Below are 25,187 nucleotides of genomic sequence, written 5' to 3'. Positions count from 1 at the left end.
TTCATAAAATATTGCTAATGTTTTAAGCACTTTTTTTTTTGAATGGATGATAACTAAATAATTTTCCATCTGGCCTCTTAATTTTTACAGAAAATGCAAATCAGGATGTGCAATTTAAGTAGGCCATGGTAATTCTTATAAAAGCTTTTATTGATTAGAACAAGTAAAACTAATTTAAATATCAAAAATTAAATTTTACTGCATTACAAAATATATTTGGGAGAGGTGCATACACTGACTTAAGGGTAAGGTGTCTACCCAGTAGGTAAGGTAGGTAGGGGTAAGGTGTCTACTTCTCCATCCTCCAACCCCTCAAAAAAAAAGTTTTAAAATAAAAATTGATGTTTATTAATTGTTAAAACATATTTACTCTGGTTCCCTGACACAGCCAAAAATACCAGAGACCAGAGGGAGAACTGCAAAATTGTTTTTATTGTTTAAAAAAGCATAATTCTATATCCCAAAATGTTTCAATAATGTAAATAATAGTTTTGTAATTTAAAACATAAGAAATTAGCATAGAAATCTTCTATAATATATTGCAACATTAACATTTCAACCATCTTGTTTTGGTATATATAAGAAGTGTTTTTTTCACTCAGCATACCAATTAATTATCTATATTGTTCAGTTTTGGTTTCGTGGTATTTTCTTTAAGTGTCACTGTAATATTAATAGTAAAACATCTCTTATAATGTCAATTTAAAATATCTTTCATTGCAATAAGACAAATCAGATTTATAAGCTGCGTATCAGCAAAGCATAAATTTATTACTGGGTCAAATCATTAAATTTCAACCAATTGCCTGCGTCTGGTCTTATATGTTGTTAATCTTAGATAAAAAAATAGCTGAAAAATGGACTTTTTAGGCGAGTGGACATTTTGCTTTTAGCTATATTTAAGTTCTAAACTGCAACAATGAAATATGATTGGAAAAATATCACTTTAACTAAGCTTGAATACCTGTAAAAATACCTTATCAACATATTTGTTCAAATATAGATATTTTTCAACTCTTTTTTTTATCATTATCATCCTAGCAACATATTTGTTCAAGTATATAGATTTTTCATCTCTTTTTATATCAATATTATCTGATAGATCATTTTTTCACAATATGACAAAGGTATGTAAAACTGTCAGCAAATTCTAGTTTGCAACCTGCTACACTAAATTTTATAAATAAAAATGACACAATTTTCGATTTTTGTGTTATTTAAAAAACCAAACAAAATGTGTTGGGTTAAAAGACATTTAATTGTTGTATCGTTAATAAAACACTACTAATAGAAAAATAACAATATATAATCTTTTTTTATGTAATCCATCTTTATGTATTTACTGCATATAATCGCAATGTATATATATATATATATATATATATATATATATATATATATATATATATATGAACACTGTTACTGTTCTTACAAAGAACAAAGTTTTATGTTCTTACAAAGAACAAAGTTTTATGGCTTCACATTCCCAAAACATTTTGCTTTTGCCCCCAAAGGTTCTCTATGTTGGGTGAATTCTTATGACTTTTTAACGATGAAAACAAATTCTTCCAGTCTCTAAATCCATGCGTTGCTAGGGCGAACTGAAAAACTTTAAACAGCTTGCACACAAAGCAAAACACACTACCTAGCGATGATGAATATATTAACCATTCTCGTTTAAATTCTTCAACATTGGCTTTTTTGCTAGTGAAAAGGTTTTTTGAGTAATAGCAATCATTTTCTGCATACAACGTTTTTGAAGCCAAAAATGTGTCATTTATATTCTGACAGACTTCAGGCCCCTTTTGAATCCATAGTTCAACATCCTTCTTAAACAAATCAGCCCATAGTCCGGCATTACTCTGTCTATTAATTTGAACACTCAGATAATTTAAAGTTATTGCACTTATTGGAAATGATTCACAACAAGCTAGAGTTAATGTTTCAGTGATTGCTGAGAAATTATTTGTTTCCAATCCAGTAGCATTTCCATTTACTTTAATGAAAAACTGATCAAGATTTGGAATTTTTTTGACTTCCGCATCTTTTTCAGCTTTTTTCTTACGTTTTTGAGCTCTGCTTTCATATGTTCTCTTCATTTTTTAGTTTTTTCTAAAATAAAGCAAAAAGTCAGATATTCTTATATTATAGAGATGGCGCCCGTAGAAAAAACATGTTTTTCAAATGAATAATTTGAAATTATGAACATTTATGTGCAAACTCACAATATATAAAGTTCAATTTTTTTTCAATACAATTATTGATTTTTTATCAAAAGTTTTCAATTCAAATATTTATTTGTTTTGGAATTGGATCTCCTGATGCTTGGGGGCCCCCAAAATCTTGGGGCCCTAGGCAGTGCCTAGTCTGCCTATAGGTAAATCCGGGCCTGCCAGAGATGTATTAAAGAAAAAAGTTCTTACTAGATTTTTGTAACAATTTAGATGAGATTATTAATACCATAAAAGAGGAAGAAAAAAAAAACTATATAAGTTTAGTAATTAAAGAAAACGGTTTGAAAGGAAGAGCTAAGAAAAATATATTTAAATTAAAATTTTGGAAAAGGCAGTCCAAAGTTTGGAAGAGAAAACAAAAAAAAAATAATGTGAAACCTTTTTTTAAAGACATTACTTTATTGTAGCTATTTTTTCTTTGCAAAATAATTTTCAAATAAAGAAGTTATAGAAGTTTTCTTACTTTTTTTTTTTTTTTGATCTTTACAATATAGGAAAAAGATACTAAATATTAAATACTTTGTTATGTGAAACATTTTTTTTATTACTATGTAAGAATGCTTTGTCATAAAAAAGATTTTTTTTAACTAGTTGTTGTGAAGTGTAAATAAATAAAAGTCTTCAATTAAAGAACATATACAATCAGTCATATATGCTCTTTCATCATATATATGAGTGTCAATGCATGTCAATACGATCAGTCGTTTATGCTCTTTTATTGTATATGTGAGTGTCAATGTGAGTTTTTTTAGTGGCGATATTATTCTTGCAGCACGATGCTGTACCTTTTCTAAAAGATTAATTTAATTTTTAACACATGGAGATCACACGGATACAGCGAATTCAATTAACAGTCTCACAAAAGTTTAGTATATAATTTTAAACCTGGAAATGTATTCCTCAACATACTGAAAACTTTATTTGCTTTACTTGCACATTGAGTTTAATGTTTCCATTTTAAGTCAGAGGTAAATGCTACACCAAAATCTTTTTCAGCAACAATGGTACTTAAAGTTATATTTTACATAAAATAAATTCTTTTTGGATTGCTTTTTGTAAAGTGCATTATTAAACACTTCTCAAAATTAAACTATAAAGCCATTTGTTGGACCAGTTGATGGCTTTATCTAGGTCATTTTGAAATAGGTTAACACTCGCTTCATAATCAACCCTTGATAATACTTTTGGATCATCTGCATACATCTTTGAAATATTTAGTTCTCAGGCAAATCATTAATATAAATAAAAATAATAAGGGCCAATAACAGAGCCTTGTGGCACTAGGGTATGCTGTTTTTTAAATAAAATATATTTTTTCAAATTAAGAAAAAACAGTAGCAAAAAAACATTTTTCACTTTTTAAAAAAAGTGAAAATTTTGATTTTAATTTCATTTATTTTGGTTATAAACAATAATATGCTAGTAGTCATTTTTTTCTTTCAAAAATTAATTAATACTTCATAGTCGGACCAAAAGGAAAGTGCCGATAAACATATATTCTTTATTAAAAATGTCAATAAGAACAAGAAATTAATGAATAAAATAAGCAAACTTGTAGGGAATGGAAAAGGTTTTTATACAATGAGCTTCCAACAGCTAGAAATATGCTAAGATATGGTATATTTCTAAAAGAAAATAATAAGAAAAATATAAGAAACTATACTGTAGATCAGGTAGTAACTGATATGTTACCCACTTTACTTGGTCAATCTATAAAAGCAAATGCAATTTTTACATATCCTGTTGTAATTCATGAAAAAATAATTGATAAGTTTAAGTGTTTATGGAAGTCAGCTGTTGATGTTAGTATTAGACGCGCAGGCCTTGTTTTAAATAAAAAATGCTTAATGCATTAGCCTAATGTGAATTTGATGTCATAAATTTCTCTTTATTCTTTTATTTTTTTAAGACATTAACTTTTTTAAATTACTGCAATAATATTAATTACCTTAAAATGAGTTAAATATTATTTAACTGGGTTTTTATTATTGCTATTAAGGAATGTTTATTTTATTTCAATTTTTTTATATTAAATAATTAAATTTAATATTACATTTTTAAAAATGTTTGATATAAACAAGTTTATTTCTTTTCTAGACATTTGTATTAATAAATTAAAAAATGTTAAATTTTTTAAAAATGATCATTTTTTTAAATTTCGTTATTTTATTTACTTTATTTATAAAAAGTTTATTTTTTTATTAGCAATTTTGTTGCGAAAGGAAAGATTATTTTTCCAAATGCCATTTATTAAAATTATATCACACATTTATTAAAATAATCGCTGCGCTTTAACTTGCATTATAAAAAATTTTAACTTATGTTTTGTTAAAATTTTTGGTGCAGGCTGGGAACACATTTAAATATTAAATATAATTTAAATAATATATTAATAAAATATTATTATTAAAATATATTAAATATATTATATATAAAATATATAAATATATAAAAAGTATATTAAAATATATTATTAAAATATTAATAAATTTAATTTAAATATTAAATTTAATTTTGAGTAAAAAAAAAATCTTTAGGAAGGAAAACCGTAAAAACAATTGCGATAAAAATGAGCTAATTTTTTTTTTAACAATAAATAAAATTTAAATACTGAACAATATTTAGCAATGTTTTAAAATAAATTTGACAGTTAAGTTAAACCCAAGCTTTAACTTTAATTTTAATAAACTTAAATATATTTTTGTAATTAGAATTAAAGTATATATTTTTTAAATCAAAATCAATATATATATTTTTTATCAGAATAAGATTATGTATTTTTATTAAATTATTTTTAAATTAAATCATGTATTTTTTATCAGAATTAAATTATATAATTATAATATTTGCTTCAAGGTTAAAGTATATAATTTAACCTTTTTTCTATTATTAATTTTATTGTTTCTTATTAGATAGAAATTTAGGTTTTTTATTGCAGTCAAAAGTTGTATAAATATTCTTGTGCTCGTGAGATGATAAACAAAAGTTTATATTATCTATTTCTTTTATAGTTGTTTTTTTATGTTTCATTTGATAACTATACAAAAAATACAAAAAATTATCGTTAACTATAAACAATTTTTTTTTCTGTTACAAAATATTTCAATAAAATAATCAGCTTAAAAGCTAAAAAATGATAAAAAGTCACTTAATGGAAATTGTTTTAGGGGTAAGTAAAATTTGCTTAACGCATATGTAATTTGCCAGCAGCCTAAGGCTTTAAGACAAGGCCTAACTTAGAAAACATGCTGAAAAAGAAAGATTTAAATTAAAATTAGACAAGCTTGTGGACATCTTATTTTGCAAATGTAAACTAATCCTTTGTTCAGAATACAAATGTGATTCAGAATGTATAGAAAAAATTCATATTAAGTGTAAATGTAAGAGAGATGAGAAAATACTGATTTTAGAGCTTCAATTTATCCACTCTCAGAGGACTAAAATTGGCAGCTTTGGAACTTTTCATATTGGTGGTACAGATATGAGAGAATCCAAAAAAATTAAAATAAAACAACAAAGACAAATTGCAATGAGAAAGAAGAAAGAAAGGTAAATATTTAAGAAGGCTCATATGGCTACATTATATTCAAACTTACATGCGAACGAATCTTTATCTCTTTAATTGCCTTAGATGGAGTAAGTTTGAAACTATTAGTTGCTATCAAAAAACATATTTCAAAATCAGTTTAGCTGCTTCCTGCTCCATATTTGAGTGGAGAAAAAACTAAAGTTTGGATTAAGATCTTGTATAGTAGTTTTAAGAAAAAATATTGATTTGAGTAGTTGTGGTTTTAAGTAAGTTGTTGTATGGTGTGATTGAGAGGGACACATGAAAGAATTGCGTCTTAGTTTAAATACAGGTTAAAAATAAAAAGAATTTGTTTTATTTTTTTAGGATTATGTACATCATAAAAGTTGTTGAAACAACTTATGTAAACAGCTGCTCTTCCACATTTAAAGATGATTGTGAACAGATATATAATCCAACGGAATATAATCCAATTTGATAATCAAAATCAAAGTAAATCTTCTCTGAATCAAACATGATCCATTTATAATACTATGAGTATTGAAAATATTACTCTGGCTAGCATGAGACACCAAACAAGCTTAAGAGAAGCTCCTGAAATAGCCACAGCTGCTTTGATTGATGCAAAGCTAATGAGTGATTGCCATCACATTATAGTTCATAATTAGGTCAAAAAGGTTCATGAAAAGTTAGCAAAAGAATTAGACAATGAGTTTGAATTAGACCTAGAAAACCCAGTTTCATGTCTATTTTTTATGGGGAGAGTAAATGCCACAAAAATGTTTGTGGCATTTACTCTGTTGTTCAAGATCTTTGTGTTGACTATCTTTTTCATTTTGTTCCAGATATGAACAATAATAAAAAAAAAACTGAAGGTATTGCAGATCACTTGGTTGACTGGTTAAACAGTAAAAATCAAAATCAACATCTCATGGCCGTTTAGGAAGATAGTACAAATATCAATATTAGTTGTGCAGGTGGAGTCATGCAATAGGTAGAAAAAAATTAGATAAAAGATTAGTTTGGATTGTTTGTGATCTACACACTGGTGAATTAGGGTTAAAACATTGATAATTGAACATTTAGATGGTGCAACGCTATCTTATAATAAATTGGCCTGGAACACTTGGGAAAATGGCTAACAACAGCTCTTTGATTTTGCAGATTTTGGATATTTCATCATGGCCTTACTGGTGAAAACCTAGAGAATTTAAAGATAATTGTGAACTTTATAGTTAGTGTTTATATACTTGACTGGTTTAATATTAAAGTTAAATCAAGTTGGATTGAGGGACCTAGACATGTCTTGTATCAACTAAAACTACTTATTTTATTCAGAATAAAGATGTTTTATATATTGTTATGCCAACAATTAGGCGACCACCATGGTATGCACATTCTGAAGCAATTTTACAAACCATGCTTTGCAGCAAAAATGCAGAAGTTAGAAAAGAAGCTGTAAACAGAATTCTAAAAATACAAAAAGAAGGAAATGAGGTAGTTGGAGATAGTAGTCTCAGATAAAGAAAAACACCAGAAATAAATCCTAATGCTGAACAGCTGTTAGACCTTATGAAATGAAACATAAATGTACTTGAGCCTCCACTTACCTGTATTCTTACCTCTGCCGCAATTAAAGTTTGTAAACTATCCTATGGATGTTCCGAACTAGAATTCTCATACATAGTCAGTTGAAAGATGTGTCAATTCGGTAACTGAAGCTGCAAGCCATGTGAACAAAGAGAATCATATATATGTGCTCAGCTTGCCTGTAGACATATAATGTCAAATAGTAGCAAAAAAGGTATGGCAACCTTTGTAAAGGGAGCAGCTAAAGACTTTAAAAAATGTTAAATAAGCTTAAAACTTGGTTTTAACTGTTATTTATTTATTTTTAAAAGCGAGGGGTCTCCTTTGTTTGATTAATAATGCGTACAATTACAAAGAGGGAGAATAACTAAAAGGGTACTGACAAAAGAGTCTAAAATCAGTGGCTATACTATGTACTTACCTTATACAACCCGCCCAGTCTTTCATAAAATCTATTTTGCAAGTCTCTGATAAGAAAAGTATAAGCAAGTTATAACTTTGTAAAAATAGTCTGTGTAAGTAGCATAGATGCTCACTTAAAATATAAAATTTTAAATTTCAATATAAAAGATCTATGATCTTAGTGGTGCAGTAAGGTCATGAAAGTTGGGGCTAGACCAAACAAGGTTGGGAAATTGCTGGGCATGGATAGAGGTGAGCCCTTTCCTTTGAGTAAATTATGACTAAGGTCTAAAACTACCAAAAATCTCAAATATTCAAATCAAAATTTACCAAGCTAGCACTTACTAGAATTTTATTTTTTAAATTTTACTGTATTTACCTAATGGTAAAATCACATATTTTCACTACTCTTTGATTTTCGAAAAAAAAAAAAATTGTTTAAATATTCAAATCAAAATTTACCAAGCTAGCACTTACTAGAATTTTATTTTTTAAATTTTACTGTATTTACCTAATGGTAAAATCACATATTTTCACTACTCTTTGATTTTCGAAAAAAAAAAAAATTGACACACCCTACTCTGGCTCCGACACGCCACTTAATATATACTTCTAAGATGAGACAGTTTTTCCATGACAACTCTTTGTCATCGATTTTTAAGAAATGTTTCAATTCATTTTAACAATAACCAGAAATCACAAGTTTTATTAGTAGTCTTTTATGAGGCACCAAATCAAATGCCTTTGCGAAATCTATTTAAATTACATCTTCATGTATGTTCTGAGATAAATAATACAAGAATGTGTCAATAAGATTGGTTATAATGTCTCAATAAGGTTGGTTGAACAAGATCTTTTCTTAACAAAGTCGTGTTGATATTTCAAATTAATTTTTTAGAGTATTATTTGCATTTAGGAAATTCATATTAAAATCTTGCACAACCTCTTCTAGAATTTTACAAGGTACAGAAGTGAGTAAAATTGGACAATATTTTAATGGTGACAGTTTACTTCTTTTTTTCACTAAGTTCACTAAGCTCAATCGAAGCTGCAAATGGTAGAGCTATTCTATATGCTCAATTTTTTAAGATTAAAGGTTTTATAAGGTCTACTCCACATAAATTCTCTGTATTTAATTATTCTTATCTATTAGGAATATCTTTGTATGAGATTACATCAAAATTCAAATCTTTATTGATTTTAGATACAAATGCTGGCCAATTTAAATCATTCTCTCGAACAAATACATCTTGAAACTTGTATTCAGTAAACTTATATCTGGTTTAGGTCATTTGTCGCTATTCCATTCTCATTATGTAATGCTTTAATTGAATTATTAATCGGTTGTTGGCTATTCATATATTTGTAAATTAACTTTGGATTTTCCTTAGCCAATATTACATAGTTTCTTTTGATAATTTTGTCTAGCTTCTCTTGATTCATTTTTGACTATCTTGCAAATTTTTTTGTATTCATTAACAAGAGATGAAACTTTCCATTCTGAGGAACAGTTACAAAATCTAATAGTCTTTTTTAATTTTATTAGTTTTTTAAGATCATTTTTTATCTAAAATGTTCACTTTTTATTATTAATTTTTAACTGGAATGTATAGTTTATACTATGTAAATCTAGTTTGATTGATCTAGTAAATCTAGATGATTTACACAATTACAACTAGATAGGGGTTTTCCTTTTTTAAAAAAAACGTTTTTGCTACATTGAGCATTCAACTGGTGACTTTTCTTAACATTTTAATAATCTTGTTTCATCGCCATATTTTTTAGTTTTGAGATAAAACTATTAAAAAAATATAAAACTTTAGGAGACAGCATATAAAAACATTTTTATAACTTATGTTTTCTCCACAACTTTTTTATGTATAACTTATGTTTCAGTAGAAAAACATTATTCTGAGGTACATAACACTCTCAATAATTTTTTCAAAAAGTGGAAATAGAACATTCTAACATCACATTTTGCAAAATAAACTTGCAATTAAATGAAGAACCGTTTTTCTACTTTGTTAAATTAATATATTTTGTTTTCATTTACCGTAAAATCAAATTTATTTGCACTGTTCCTAACTAAATCTAAAAAAAAAAGGGATTTTAAGTTTTAATTTTTTTAGCAAATATCAGAATAATTTTTAAATTTACATATCTTTTATTATTAGCACCAATATTAGTTTTGATTTTAAAATGAAAAAAAATATAAGTTAGACTTTTAAACTTATTTGATTGTGTTACTTTTATTCGATTATTATATGATTTATAAAGTATTATAAAAGGTTTATAAAAAAACTTCATATAAAAAAGGTTTATAAGACTTTTTGTTTAGCTATTAAATTATTATTAACATAAAAGTTAGAATAAAAAGTTTTCCAGATTTTTTTTAAATTGATTTTGTTAAATTGATTTTAACTTGTTTCCAACAAGTTGCTAAAATAATTTTTTTGCTATTCTCAACTAAATTTATATAAATTGATACATTCATTATATTATTAGTATTATTGTAAAATTATTAGTATTATTGAAACTTAAAATTTATCAATAAATATAAATTTAGTTGAAAAGAGCAAAAAAAATATTTTATCAACTTGTTGGAAAAAAGTCAAAATCAATTTAAAAAAATTCTGAAAAACTTTTCATTCTAACTTTTAGACATTATCCTTACTATTAAAATATTCTTTTAATTTTCTTTTCGTTATTACTACAATTATCATCAGTACTTTTTGTTTGTTATTTTTTTTTCTTTTTTTTTTGTTATTAAAATCTGCTAATTATGGTTTCTACAAGTTTTTTTTAATGTACGTTTTATGTGCTTTAATCTATGTGTTTACGGTCCGTATGTTTCAGTATATATCTTTGCTTATTATTACTTATATTATATTCAAAAATTGGTGTCACTCCTTTGATCAGATTTCTGTATGAGTAATACCATCCTAATAAATTATTAAGCTATTATTATAAATAATTATATGCTGCCCTTATTATTATTATTATTTTTTCATTGTAATTATTGTAAACATACTTATTATTACTATTACTATAATTGAACAATTTTTTTTTATCTTATGTTATTATTATATATTATTGTTATTATTACTATTATTTTTGTTATTATTATTATTATTATTTTAATAGAACTATTATTTATAATAATAAAATTATTTTAAAACTGATTTATGGGTTTATTTAATAAATAGCTTGTTGGTGATGTGCTGTTTACTAAAAACTGCTTAATCTCTTTTTTATTGCTCTAAAAAATAAATAAAAAACTTTGTTAGTAACCAAAAATGTTCAAAAAGACAAAAATGAACCAATAGGAAATCACATTGTACTAAAAAAACTACTTTACCAGTCCAATGGGAAATCACATTGTACTAAAAAAATATTTTTAACTTCATATTAATCTCAACAGGCTATGTTAATTAGAAAACAAACGACAAACTTTTGTTTCTTGAAACTGCTATTTAAATTAAATTAAACAAAGCATAACACTACCCCTTGAAAGCCAAGAAAGATTTATCAGCTCTAATTATCTTGAAAGACCGCATGCACTTTAAGAATCACTGTACAAAACCTAGAAACTACTTTAAAATGGTGTAAGATTTTATTATAGATATAAGATCTATTTAAAAAACTCATTCAAAATTAACTTTTTTTTTTTTTCTATTGTTTAGTGATGCCATATGCCAAAAAAATATATGTCAAAACGGTGGTTCTTGTATTGTGACAAAAGAAAATACAACAAAATGTATTTGTGCTACAGGGTTTTCTGGTATTTTTTAATTCTTTTTACATTTTTTTCAATAATTTATTCAAATTAAACATTATGAAAAATGTTTAAAAATTTTTTAAAGTGTTTCAGGAAGTTCATTTCTTAAAACATTTTTAATAAGTTCATTTTATTAAAAGTGTTTGAGATGTTTATTTATTATTATTTTTTATATAATTCACAACACAACGGCACTGTGGACCCAGAAAGAAAAGTTTTAAAAACAGAATCATAACTAATGATAAAAAATCCTACAAAACTTATTAAGGACTTATTGGAAAGATATTTTTTTGTTGGTTATAGGAAAATTTAAATTTTTGATATTAAACTAAATTTTTGGACTGGATTCATATTACCATATTTGGGCATTTTTGATAAATTTAGTGTGTTTTAATAAATATTCATATAAATATTTTTTAGATGACAGCTATAAGAGTTATTAGATATACCTAAAGAAAATAAAATTCAAAAAATTAATTTAGGGGTCTGGTTCCTACTCTTTATTGTTTAGAAGTTTAGTAGTATTTGATCAAATTTAGATTTAGTACAATATATTACATTAATACAATAAAGTTATATAGAAAGAGTTCTTATGGTTTGATATTGCTATATATATTTAAGGATAAAAGGTAGAAATAATAAAAAATGTTATAAACAGTAAAAAATGTTAGTAACTTCATAACTAATCATATATAAGGTTTTCAAAAATAGCAAAATATCTTTTTAGCTTCAAAAACATATGATCATGAGATCTGGTTTTATGCTTATTTGAACAACAATTATAACTTAATTTTGAATGATACAAATGGGTAATTTGGTTTAAAACACCAGGATCAAATCTCTCTAAAAGGCGACTCATCACATCTGTAAGCTGTTCTTGATGCAATGTCTTATAAGAAAGAAGCTTTAAATAGTTTCTTATATCTTTATTGTTTACTTCTAGACCTTCCATAGATAAATTGCAAAGACCATAAACATCATTAAGAATAATCAAATCAGCTGAATAATTAATTTAGCTGAGTGAAATAGGACTCAATGGAGAGTGTGGTTAATTTTTGCCCATGACATATTTGCAATAATGTTAAGTGTAGCATTATTACCTAACTCTTGAAATTTTTTTTAATTTAAATTTTACACTTATCAGAAACTATAGGAAGTAATACACTCATTCAAAAATGTGGTAGTAACATGCTATGTAACATCTCGGTACATATGAGTGCATAGATTTTTTATAGTAGATATTAGCTTGTCAGAAAAAAATCTATTAATTACCCTGTTGTAGATATCCTACCATTCTCACCAGAGTTGCAACACATATCTAATTGCAGTCCACTGTTTTATTTTATTTTAGGAATAACCCTGTCTCTTGCATTATGTATTGCTTCACCAAGTGGTCCTGCTTTTTCAACCCAAAGTTTATAATCTATTTGACATTGATATAGTAGTTTTAAAATCAAGGTAGTTCCACTTAAATATGAATGTGTAATGCATATGCTTTTTTGATCAGATTTGATATGTAGTTTTTTAGTCAGTCCTTTACTTTTGGAAAAATCTCTAGTTTTAGTAGGAATTTGTGACCACCCTCAATAACTAGTTTTTTGTAAATGTTTCTTTTAATGATCAATCATCCAGGATTAATTTTAAATCTTTCGATATAAATTTTGACATAGAGAATTTTTTTCAAACTGGCGACTCAATTTCTTTGGCATTAAATTCTTTTCATGCATTATCAGTAGTTTAGGCAAAAACTAATTAAGATCTAGCAGATCTTGATTACTTTCTGTTTCTCTTATCAAAAACACAGGGTTTAACAACCTTAATGCATTTGGTGAATAATTTTGCCACACTGTCATGCTTTTACAATCTCGATAGCATATTAGTTTCAGGGCAATAAAACCATATTGAAGCATATTTGGTTTGCTTTTCGATCATTTTTTATTTATTTCATTGATGCTTGTTACCCTGCTCTATCACAACCAACTTTAAATACATTTGACACTCATCACCATCTACTGGAATAAAAGAATCTTTAATTATATTCAAAAGAGAATCAATTGTCATTCTTACAAGTTCTTTTTTTTAAACAGAAACACCTTTTGCATCCAAAACATTTAAAACAAAATGAGATGTCATTCTTACAAGTTCTTTTTATTAAGCAAAAATACTTTTTGTATTTAAAACATGACTTATTGTATGATCAAGTAATTTGTTGGTTGTTGGAAAATAGATGTCTTTTGAAGCGAAAAGAAATCTTAACTCATTTGCTCCCTACTTAGTGTAAGGGAATGCATTAAAACTATGGGTTTGCTATGTTAAAGGTATCTATTGTTTCCATGTGGTTTTTAAAAGGTGCATTGCCAGCATGAGCAATAGTCTTATTATTTTGTGTATTAACTCTATATAAGAGGTAACCCAATAACTGGTTAACATTCATTTGTAACAAAGTTGTTTATATAATTGACGAGTTCCTTTGTCTTTTCCTTTTTCATCGAATCAAACAGTTCTCTAAATGATTTTCTTTGTTTTGAACGGATTTGTTATGTTATCCTCTACTTCATAAATATCTATTGATGTTTGTGAAAGTATAAATACATATCCATTTTTCTTGAAATGTTTTTTCTTTCAGCTGTTTACAACAATTTCTTGTTTTTTCACACACATTTCCAAACTCCTGTGAATTATCTAATAGTCCAAAGTTTTTAAAAAGTTTCTTTAATTACTGAATATGCTAATAGTAATCAATTAAAAAAAAAAAAATTTTATTTCAATTTTCAAGCTGAGACAGTTAAGCACTATTTAAGAAGATATTATACTATCAGCAAGATTATCTTTTTTTGATTGAATGAAATAATTTGTCATTTACTATTTCTTTTTTTTGTTTTTTTTTTTGTTTTTTACATTGGGTGGAAACTTTTGATCTTCAGTAACTTTTTGTTTTGTTTTGTTTTATCTTTAAATTATTACTTTATTTTTTAGCTATTTTTTTTTTCTAAAATTTAAAATTTGAATAAACATCAATAGAAGTTAGTTGTCTTGTTACCAATAATTTCTAACTATAGTTTAAATTTTAGTAGATAATAATTTATTTTAAAATTTAGTTTTTAAATTTAAATAAAAATTTAATTTAAATAAAAGTTTCTTTTGATTAAATTTAACTTATGAAATTTTCATGTTTATAATAAATTGTTTTTATTCAAATTATTAAATATTATTTTTATTGATATAATTATTATTTATTATTTAATAGTATTCTTTTTGTTTCTATTTTGTTTCTGTTTATATAAACACGGTCCTATTTATATGGGCTAGAGCAAAAAGTTTCTTTTATAGAAGATTTTAAAGCTTTTTAATTTTGTACATTATTAATTTTTTGACATTTCGTTTCTTTAAGGATAATAAAAATTGAAGAGTAAAAAAAAAAATTTATTTGTTGTCAACATTTTTGTATTTAAAAAAAGTCATAAAATAAAAATACCTCAAGTAATCAAATGTGAATAGAGTTGTATATTTTTGTTTGTTTACTTTTTAATAAGCTAATTATATATTGAATAACTTTATAATTATTTTCAGGATCAACCATGTAAATGTAAATGTGTATGTAAGTGTGTATATAAAAAAATTCAGTTGAAATTCGTCTATGTTGGTTAAAAGGTTGTTGGTTTAAACATTAATTTTGCATTATATTATAGGAAAAATATATTCTAAAACATAATTTAAGTTAGACACGTCTAGATTTAATACATAGGAATTATCAACTTCAGAAACTATCAAGACAGGGGCTATTCTAGAAAAATAATTTGGGTGACGGAACTCCCCCCTTCCCATTCGGGAAAAATTTAGAAGAAATATTGCTGAATATCAATGTTTTTTTGCGAAAAAAATAACATTTGCTGTGAAAAAAAAAAAAAAAAAGCACTATTTTTATTTGGTTAATAATATTTCTACACAATATAAAGTAACACTAAAACAAAATTTGTTTTATTATTTTTATTATTTATTTGTTACAGCACTTGAAGATTATGTCTGTTAAAAATGTTTTTAAAGATACCCAGTGCCGGGTACATCAACAAAATGGTCAATTCCAGGTACCCGGTAAAACTGCCGAATTACTGGGTCCGAACTGGGTACCTGGCGCATCTCTAAAATATATAGAATAGAATAGATGCTGTACACACGGTATGTTGAGTCTTAATTACTATAGAATTAAGACTATGACAGCCAATTACAAAAAATAGTGTTCAGAAACCAAACTTTATTATCCATTGAGGAAGAGAATTCCAATTGTTATATATATATATATATATATATATATATGTGTATATATATATATATATATATATATATATATATATATATATATATATATATATATATATATATATATATATATATATATATGTATATATATATGTATTTTCATATATATATATCAGGTTCCGTTACGCAGCTTGCATTTTGTCTGTGAAAAGCTTTTTGGTTTTGTGTTACGCAAAAATATTTATCTTTTAGAATATTTAAATTATCTTTTGATATGGTTTACGTGTCGTTTATTCAGAAAAAATAAAGTCGTAAGTAAAAGTATTTAACTGCAATTGTAAACTAATAGATTTTTTGTTAAAGAAACAGTTTGTTTAATAATTTTTTTGTTGTTGTTAAAAATAAGTTAAAGAAAATCTTTTAAGTTTTATCTTAAGAATTAAATATATAAATTCCTTTTAAATATATAAATTATTTTTTGTCATAATAGTTTAAAAAATGCTCTATTTATTTTGATGTAAATATTTTATTATTAAGATATTATGTTTATTGTCAATTCAATAACGTAAAGTTTTAATGACGTTTGTTTAATTTATAAAAATAAATTATGATCACGGATATGTTATCAGTAACTGATAATAATAAAAAATGTATTGTTTAAAAACATTATTAAAATGAGTTTACAAAATAAATAATAAAAAATTTATTAACAGTTAATAAAATAACCAAAAACCGACTGTAAAGTTATAAGAAAATAAACAAATATTATGTTACATTTTTTGAAAAAATATTTTTTTCAAAATAAAATTTAGTTCATCTTCGAAAAAAACAATAAAAATGATTTTTCAAATTGGAACTTAAATTTTATTTGTAATTTTAAAAGCGTTAATAAAATAACTTTAATTACAATGCAGTACTTGAAAAGGCGCTAGTGATGCAATATAACTTCTAACAATACTAAACATATTTGCTGAGTTGAGCATTGAACTTGAACAATACTAAATATATTTGCTGGGTTGCATTATGCATTTTTGTTATGCAGCGAAATCTCGTAACAAGGCCTGTTATATATTAGTATATATATATATATATATATATATATATATATATATATATATATATATATATATATATATATATATATATATATATATATATATATATATAAACATATAAAACTTGTTTAACTATGGGAATGGTTGTTGAATTGTAAAATTGTAAAATAAAGTAGAAATTAAAACTAATATTCACAAACAATGAATATTCCTATGCATCAATATTTAGATATTTTTTAGATAATCAATTAGATAATTTAATTATTAATTATGCATAAATAAAATAATAAAACTAATTCTTGTAGGAGATAATTGCTCAACAAACATAGATGATTGCTTTCCAAATCCATGTAATGGTAATGGTAATTGTAATGATGATATTGGGCGCTACATCTGCGAATGTTTTGACGGTTTTAAAGGTTAGTTTCTTTATTTTATATTTGAGTTAATTTGATTATATTTAAAATCTTATGTTTTGTAATAAACTAAAAAAAAAGAACCATGTTTATTAATTAGCAATGATTAAAAAGAGAATATTAAACACAATATATTTATAAGCATATGTGTTATTTATAAACATATATGTTATTTAATTTAACTTTCAACTTTTTTATAATGTTCTCAACACTAATGCTTTAAACACTGTCCTTCCTTTGTCTGCCATTAAGTTTCGTTCTTTAAAAACCCAGCTTTACACTTTGCTTTAAAAGAGTATTTTTAAGATTTTATAAATTTATCAAGGCAACTAAAATGCTCATTGGTGTTTCCACTGAGAAGCTCCTTAGGTGTAAGAACTTTTATAACCTCTGTTTCTTCTGGTAGATCTAAAGGTGGTTGGATCACACAGTTGTGGATTTTCTAAAGTTTGTGTCACAAAATTTTGAAATGGTCTTTGCTAGACCCTAGCTATAAACCTTTTATTCCAAAATAAATATTAACAACCTTTATATCAAAAGCACAAAAATATTTTTATTATTTAGTTTGAGAAAATCAATAATTTTTTAGATTTGCATAAGATACTTATAAATTTTGTACCAGGGCATAATAATAAGTATGTTATCCACACTGTTAACTGATTACTACCATCTCTGTATTTTTTTATTTTTACATATACGCTTATTCTAAAACTAAATTTATTTATCTTTTCATTAGATACCTCACAGGATATTTAAACAAATCTTCACAAAATTATCTAATTCCTTCATTTGGTTTTCTTTTTTTAATACAACAATTGTGTGCTAATCTTGGTGTAATACAACATTTAAACATCTTTAACAATTTTTTGATAGGTCTAAGAAAGAAAACTCTAAGGTTGAGTTTTGGTTTTCCTCATTTTTCTATATTTGACCCACATGTCCTACTCCTGGTAATGAAATATACATATATCATTTTGACAAAACTGTTGGTTTCTAGTTATAATAATTTATTTGATTTTGGAGAAATTAGAGTTTACATAAAATAATTCTGGTGTTGCCATTTTTACTAAAATAGTTTTACTACAATAGTTTGGCATTTTCCACAAATTCCATACAATTCATTTAAGTTATATTGTCATGGAAAAATATTTATAATTCTCATTGAAACTATTTTTTTGTAATCAACTTCAATTTTTTCAATTTTTCCTCTTTTTTTTTTTGTTTGAAAAAAGAAAAATTAAAGTTGATTAAATAAAGTTAAAGTACAAAATTAAATGCCTTTAAATTTAGCATTTCCAATGAACTTATGAAAATTCAGCACTTTCAATAAAATTATGAAATTTAAAAACTTTGATAAATTTCTGAAATAAATTTATAAACTTTTAAAAATTAAATTTTTTTTTTAAACACAGTTAATAATAAAACACAACTAACAACATTAATGCAAACAAAACATATCACAAAACACAACTAACAACAATATTAAAGAAGTATAAAAAACTTTACTAAAAGTAAATGTGGTTTTTAATTAACTGATTTCTGTAATTTTAGCTACAAAGTATGGATTTATTAAAAGCAAATGTGGGTTTTTAATTAACTAATTTCAGTGATTTAAGCTAAAAAGTATTGATTTGAGATTACGTTTAACTTGGCATAACACAAATGTGGAAATGTGGTTGGAAAAAGTACAACATCAAAAGTACAATAAAATGAATGATAGTTTGTTGTGTAAAATAACTAAATCTTTGATTAAATAATCAAATCTTTATAACTATAGTGATAAAAGTCAACTCTGCTCAAACCCTGAAGATTTTTTGTTTGTTTTATATTAAGATAGAAAAAAAAAATTATTGACAGGTTTTTAATTTCATCACAAAAAAATTTGTTGTTTAAAAGTTTTGATATCAACTTAATTGTTGGGGTAATAATAAACTATGAATATTAAAATCTTTTTTAACTGCAAAAAATTTTTATTTGAAAACTTAATTCTTTTGATTAACTTTGACCTATACTCATTCACACCAAAAATAAAACAAGTTTTAACAGTAGTATTTTAAACACATATATTTTTTTATTCATATCAAATTTAGAACTGATTTTGACTCCACAGAGAAAACCAAAAAGCTATTTAAATGAAACAACCTCAGCAAGCTATTTAAATAAAACGTTGTTTTAATAAGACAAGGTTTAATAAGAGATACAGTTTATTTAAGTGCTGTTTTGTTGTGAATGGGGTTCTCGTTTAAGATATTATGAAAAAAATCAATTTTTATTGAAACCGCATTTGGTACCAAGTAATCCAAATTTGAGGTTTAATATTGTTTCCATATTTGTCCCAATTTCTAGAGCATTCTTATTTAAAAATAGTATGAATATATGTCAACAGAATATTTATATAGGTTATAAATGTACATGGTAAGGTTATATTGAAAAAATAGTTATTGATGTGCTTTTTTTTTAACAGAATTTCGCTCTATAAAAGAGTTGTTGATAGACTCCAAGGGGCGAATTAAGTGATCGGGAATTGAAAATGCCATAAAAAGTTTCTGGTCTTCAAGTTTTGTTTTTCTTGAAAACAATTTTTGCGCATTTTTTTGGACCATTCATAACAGTTTTACAAATTGTTGATTTTAGAAGTTCATGCTTGTAAACGTTTCTGAAGTTTAAACGTTTCTGTAATTTTTCTAGAATTAATTAAATTTTGGGATTTATTTTGATTATTTTTTAGTTATGTTTATAATTATGTTTATAAACTAAAATATGTAAATTATAAAAATATTGTGTTAAGATAAACATATTTATCTTAACACAATATTATCTTAACACAATTATGTTTATAAACTAAATATGTTAATTATTTTTATAATTACATAATTGTGTTAAGATAAATATGTTCATCTTAACACAATATTTTTATAATTTACATATTTAAGTTTATTATATATTATAAAATTTTGTATATATTATATATTATAAAATAGTTTATAATTATAAGTAACAACGTTTTTCTTGTCTTTTTTGTTATAGATTATTTAACAAGTATTTATATTATTATTTATTTATGTAATTTATTTTGAATAAAAAGGATATAACATTTAAAAAAAAAAGTTGTGGTTTAAAATTCTCCAATTATAAAAAATAACAACTACTACTTTGTCAAACCATATACGCATATATTTTGATTTTAATGACTTTTATGTTTTTATGACTTTAAAGTGCATTTCAATGACAGTTTTAAATATAAATCATAATTTAATCGTCAAGTCAATCAGTACGAATTTTATATTAAAAAATATAGCAAACTAAGTTTATACATCGGAGTTATCACTATCACTTTTCTTTCTAGATCTGATATTGTTAATAGAGAAAGGTCGATATAATTTGCATCGGCAGATTTTTTTTGTTTTTCTGGATAGCGATGAGGAGCAGCAGATAGTCTTCTTATTTTATCTTTATACCATGCATCCAAAGCAGGGTTTGCATCAAATTTCTTGATGCTGCATCCTTGCCTATTCGTAAAAGAGATTCAAGACAATCACGAGATTTTATTCAGTTAATGCAGAAAAACTTTCGTTCTACTTTAGTGTTTGTAAACAATTTTCATTGCATTCCACTTATGATCCAGCCAACGAGTACTGTATGATTTTGCTGATTTAAGAACAGATTTTTCCCAAGCTTCTGATAAAAGTTTCAATTCTCGTAAACGTTTTGGCAATTGTTCATAAAGACAATGTAACTTTAGTAAGAAGTTTTCGCAATTTTCAAATGCTTTACATTTTTCACAAGCATCTTTTAATGCAAGCTCGAGATGATAATTTAAACAATGTATTACTTGATGCCATGGAGATTTTTTTTTAGTAATCAGGAAATCAGAAAATGGACGTTCTTTTTTTGCCAAGTAGTAAACTGTATTGAATTTCTTCTTAAGTGAGTCAATCTTTTTCACCAATTTCTCGTAGCCCTTTTTTGATATCAGTGTTTTTATTTATAAATTCTTTAAAACCTTCCGCACCCAGTTTACTCCGATAATTGATGAGATGTGCTTCCTTATGTTGTTTACTGTTGCAATGACTTCCAATGCTGTCTTTTATAATTGCCGGAATTCCACAAAATAGAAAATTTTTTAATGTTTTTAATACAAGATTCATATTGCTTGCAAAGCAAGCAGCGTAATCTTACAACATCATTTCCCTCAATATCATGCTCAAACTTTAAATTAAATTCTTTTTCCCATTTCAAAAAAGTATCTAATTTACAATGGTTATCTTTAGTTTTTGGTAAGAAAAATGATGCCATATTTTTAAATATTTAGTTCACTTAATCTACTACGCTTTCAATTTAATATATTTTAAACCTTTAATTTAAAAAGTTTTTAAACCTTTTCAATTTAGTCAAAGTGATTGTAAATTGGAAAGTCATTTTGCAAATTAACTTTTACTACCATCATAAAATTTTCACAGACTTATAGTAACTAACCGCCACTGACAATAACAAATAACACCACGCTGGAATATTCTGTCAGTGTTATATATTATAAGCCATTAAATAAGATGTTATTACATCTATATTATTTCTAAAAATAGTTATTTGAAGACGTTGGAATGTTTTAATTGAAGAAATTTCTTAAAATCAGAGCCATTACTAGTTTGCCCTCACGGCCCCCTTAATCCGGTAAAGGGTGAGGCGAAAGACAGCAAAATTATGGACCTTTTTTCAAACTTTAGAGGGCCCTTCACTAAATTTAAGTATCTTTTTTTTAGTAATACTTAATAATCGAAGGTTTTTAAAATTTTGGGGCTGCAATACAGGTTTGAGGGAGTACTCTGCCTCCTATGCTATAGCACTGATTAAAAGAAGAGGGATGTTTTATAGATTTCTATGATAAAAAAGTTTTAACATAAAATAATTTTTTTTTCAAAACTTACTATATTTTATTATAGAAAGGAATATAAAATCAGAGATTGCAATCTAACTAAGTTTTTCCACTCTTATTCATCAAGTTTCATGTTTCTAAAAAAATGCACCTAAATTTTAAAATTAACCAATGAAAATTATAATAGAGTTCAAGTTGCCCAACCGCAAGTATCAATGTTTTCGTATTTTTGTAAACACTTCACAGTGTGATGAAGTTGGTGGTTTGATGTAGCTTTGATCATCAAAGCTACATACATAAATATCAACTATATCAAAGTTTGATGTAGTTTATATTTAATGTACTTTATTTAACTTATTTATATTTCCTTAAATTTTTGTCAAATAAGATTATGCATTTAAATCCTGTATTTGCTTTTTCTTTTTCTGTATTTGTATTTACCTAGCTATGTAAATACAAATACATAATACAGTGTTAATCTACCTAGTTTTATGGCAGTTTCATAAAAGTAATATTTTAAACTTGTAAGTGAGAGGTTTAATGAAAATAGTTATAGTTGATTTTTAAGATCCATAAATACTGAGTTCACGGTATTTTAAGAAACTAAAAATTTAAAGACTAGATTTTTTTACGGAATTTTCAATTTGCAATCACTTGATTTGCCCCTTGGACTCACCAACAAAATGCATAATTACAATTTGAATGGTTTCTTAATGGAAAGTTTTGATCTTAATTATTTGTGTTAGATTTCCTTAGATTATACCATTTATATCTGTCTATTTTAGCGTTGATTTGTATTTTATTCTTATTCTTTCAAAATAAGTTCTTTTTTTAAATTGTGCAATGTATAATAGCCAACCATAGTAATATGTACACTAGGGTGATAACTTTTTTTAAATCTTGTTTGGCGATGGTGCCACACAATGAGTTTTGGACTAAAAATAAAAGATATTTTAATTATAATAAAAAAAAATTAAAAAACTTCCCCCATAAAGCAAAAAAAAGTTTTAAATACTTTTAGGCCTTTCCAATATGAAGTTATGTATTTCTAATAAATTCTAGATGCTTAAAAAATTAGTACCAGTATAAGTTAAATTTTATTACAAAAAACTTAAAATATTAAATTTGAAAGTTTAAGTTTTTTATTGATTGTTTTTTCAGTTTTTGCATAAACAATTTCTTGCACTATTTTTACTGCACACTCTGTACAAGTATTGAATCTTGCAGTGTTTATAACAGTTTCTTGATTACACCAGTGTCTTGAAAAAGATTTTTTTGCATACTGTTTAACTGCAGCTAATAAAAATTTGTTCTAATAAAATATTATTAAAAGATTGGAAAACCAGATATTTATCTATTTACTAGTAAAAAAATTGCATGCTAGTTGCAGTTGCTGTTGATGTTCTTGAAATAAAATAAATGCCAGAAATACTATAATTCCTTTTGAGTTCCATCCAGTATTACTAATATTTGGAAGAGAAATTAAGTTTAGCGTTGACTGTTTGTTTTTAATTAAGACATCATAGTTTTGTATCAGTTCATCAACAAAAAATTAATTTATAATTGGTGACAATGTTTTGCCAAAATTTTCATCCATGACATGCTTCAATAACAAATCTAACACATGATGCTGGCAACCAATATATTGTGGAACTTCCAAATTCCTGACTATAAACTCTTTTTATAAATATGCTACAACACCATCTTTTGCACCAGTATTTCTGTTTGTTGTGTCACAAATAACCACTTTTATTACTTCCCATATATTAAATTCATTTAACAAATTAATCAATACTGAAACAATTGTTTTGGCCTTGCCATTCTCTAAAAGCAAGGCAACTTTATTTCCTGATCATTATTTTTTTTAAACTACAACTTGCATTTCTTCCTGTTTAATCTTCTTGCCATCAAAATGATCTCATAAAGATTTTTTAATAATTTCCTATTTCTTTGATTTTGAAATTCTTCTTTGATTCTATCAGCTTCTTTCATACTTGCTTTGTAAATACCTGCTTGTGTTGGAGTTGCAATATTATTACCTTCTTCTGACAATTGATGACATACTATTTTGCTCTATTGTGTACTTAACTTTACATTCTTTACTAAAGAAACAGCTGAAGCTGTTGAAGCTTTTCTTTTTTTTTTTAGGTCTACTTAAATTGCTAGTAGATGGGGCAAAATCATCGTCAGACCCTTTTTCATTGTTACTAGAGTCAGAGTCAGTGATTTCTATTTGATGCATGGTTTTGCTGTTAACAGTTAACACGTCACGGTAAGGAAGGAGGCGTGAACTTCCTGGTTAAATGCACCTCCGTGGTGCTCTGTGACTAGACTTCTTGGGGCACCTAAAAAAAAAAAAATTTATTTTTGATACATTTAGATAGATGAGTTGGAACACTTTTTGAAGTAACATATCCTACTTTTCCATTACTTTCAACTTGCACTTTGTAAAACTTTTTTTCTACAGTACTCAGCCATACAAGTTTTTTATTTATAGTATCAAATAATATTTCATTATAAAAGCTGATACTCAGTTTCTGTGCCTTCTGATCTTTGTGGTATTTATTCATCAAATTTTCAACTTTTCTTGAAACTGATTTTTCTGTTATTGCTGGAAAATTCAGTTTGGTCCATAATGAAATTATTTCACTGGCGATAACTTTGCATCTTCCAAAAACAGATTTCTCTAAAAAGGCCAAGTAAGTGAACCTCCCTAAAACAACTAGTGCATTTGGAATTCTATTAATGTTAAGGCTATTAAAAAAAATTGAAAAATTTGAATAAGTTATCAGTCTATTGTACACATTGCTTCTCCCTATATCCAAAATTTAGTCAGTATACATACATAAATGCCTAATGCTTAAATAATTCACAAATAATTTTTCTTATTACTGAATAACTCCTAGATAAGTCTTAAAGTTCAGGATTGTAAAAAAAAAAAAAGCTAAGAAAATAAAAATATTAAAGCAAGGTAAAATAATAATTATTTTATGAAACTGTTTAAAATTTGTTTAAGTTTAGCTTGAAAAATAATATAATTATTTAAAAGTATT

The 25,187-nt window shown here is 25.3% G+C and overlaps 1 protein-coding gene across 1 annotated transcript in view; it reads left to right on the top strand.

The window, feature by feature from the left end:
- LOC100200510 (neurogenic locus notch homolog protein 1-like) overlaps positions 1-25,187 on the top strand; it is a gene marked incomplete at its 5' end in the record, with an annotated part of 131,557 nt that overhangs the window by 63,879 nt on the left and 42,491 nt on the right. The window contains 2 exon segments of the mRNA NM_001309709.1: positions 11,458-11,536; positions 17,151-17,264. Of these exon segments, the coding sequence (NP_001296638.1) occupies positions 11,458-11,536; positions 17,151-17,264 (193 nt within the window).

This window comes from Hydra vulgaris, chromosome 02, assembly GCF_038396675.1.
Source record: "Hydra vulgaris chromosome 02, alternate assembly HydraT2T_AEP".
NCBI lineage: Eukaryota > Metazoa > Cnidaria > Hydrozoa > Anthoathecata > Hydridae > Hydra > Hydra vulgaris.
Note: the sequence above shows the minus strand (reverse complement) of the source record. Positions and strands in the feature narration are given on the sequence as shown.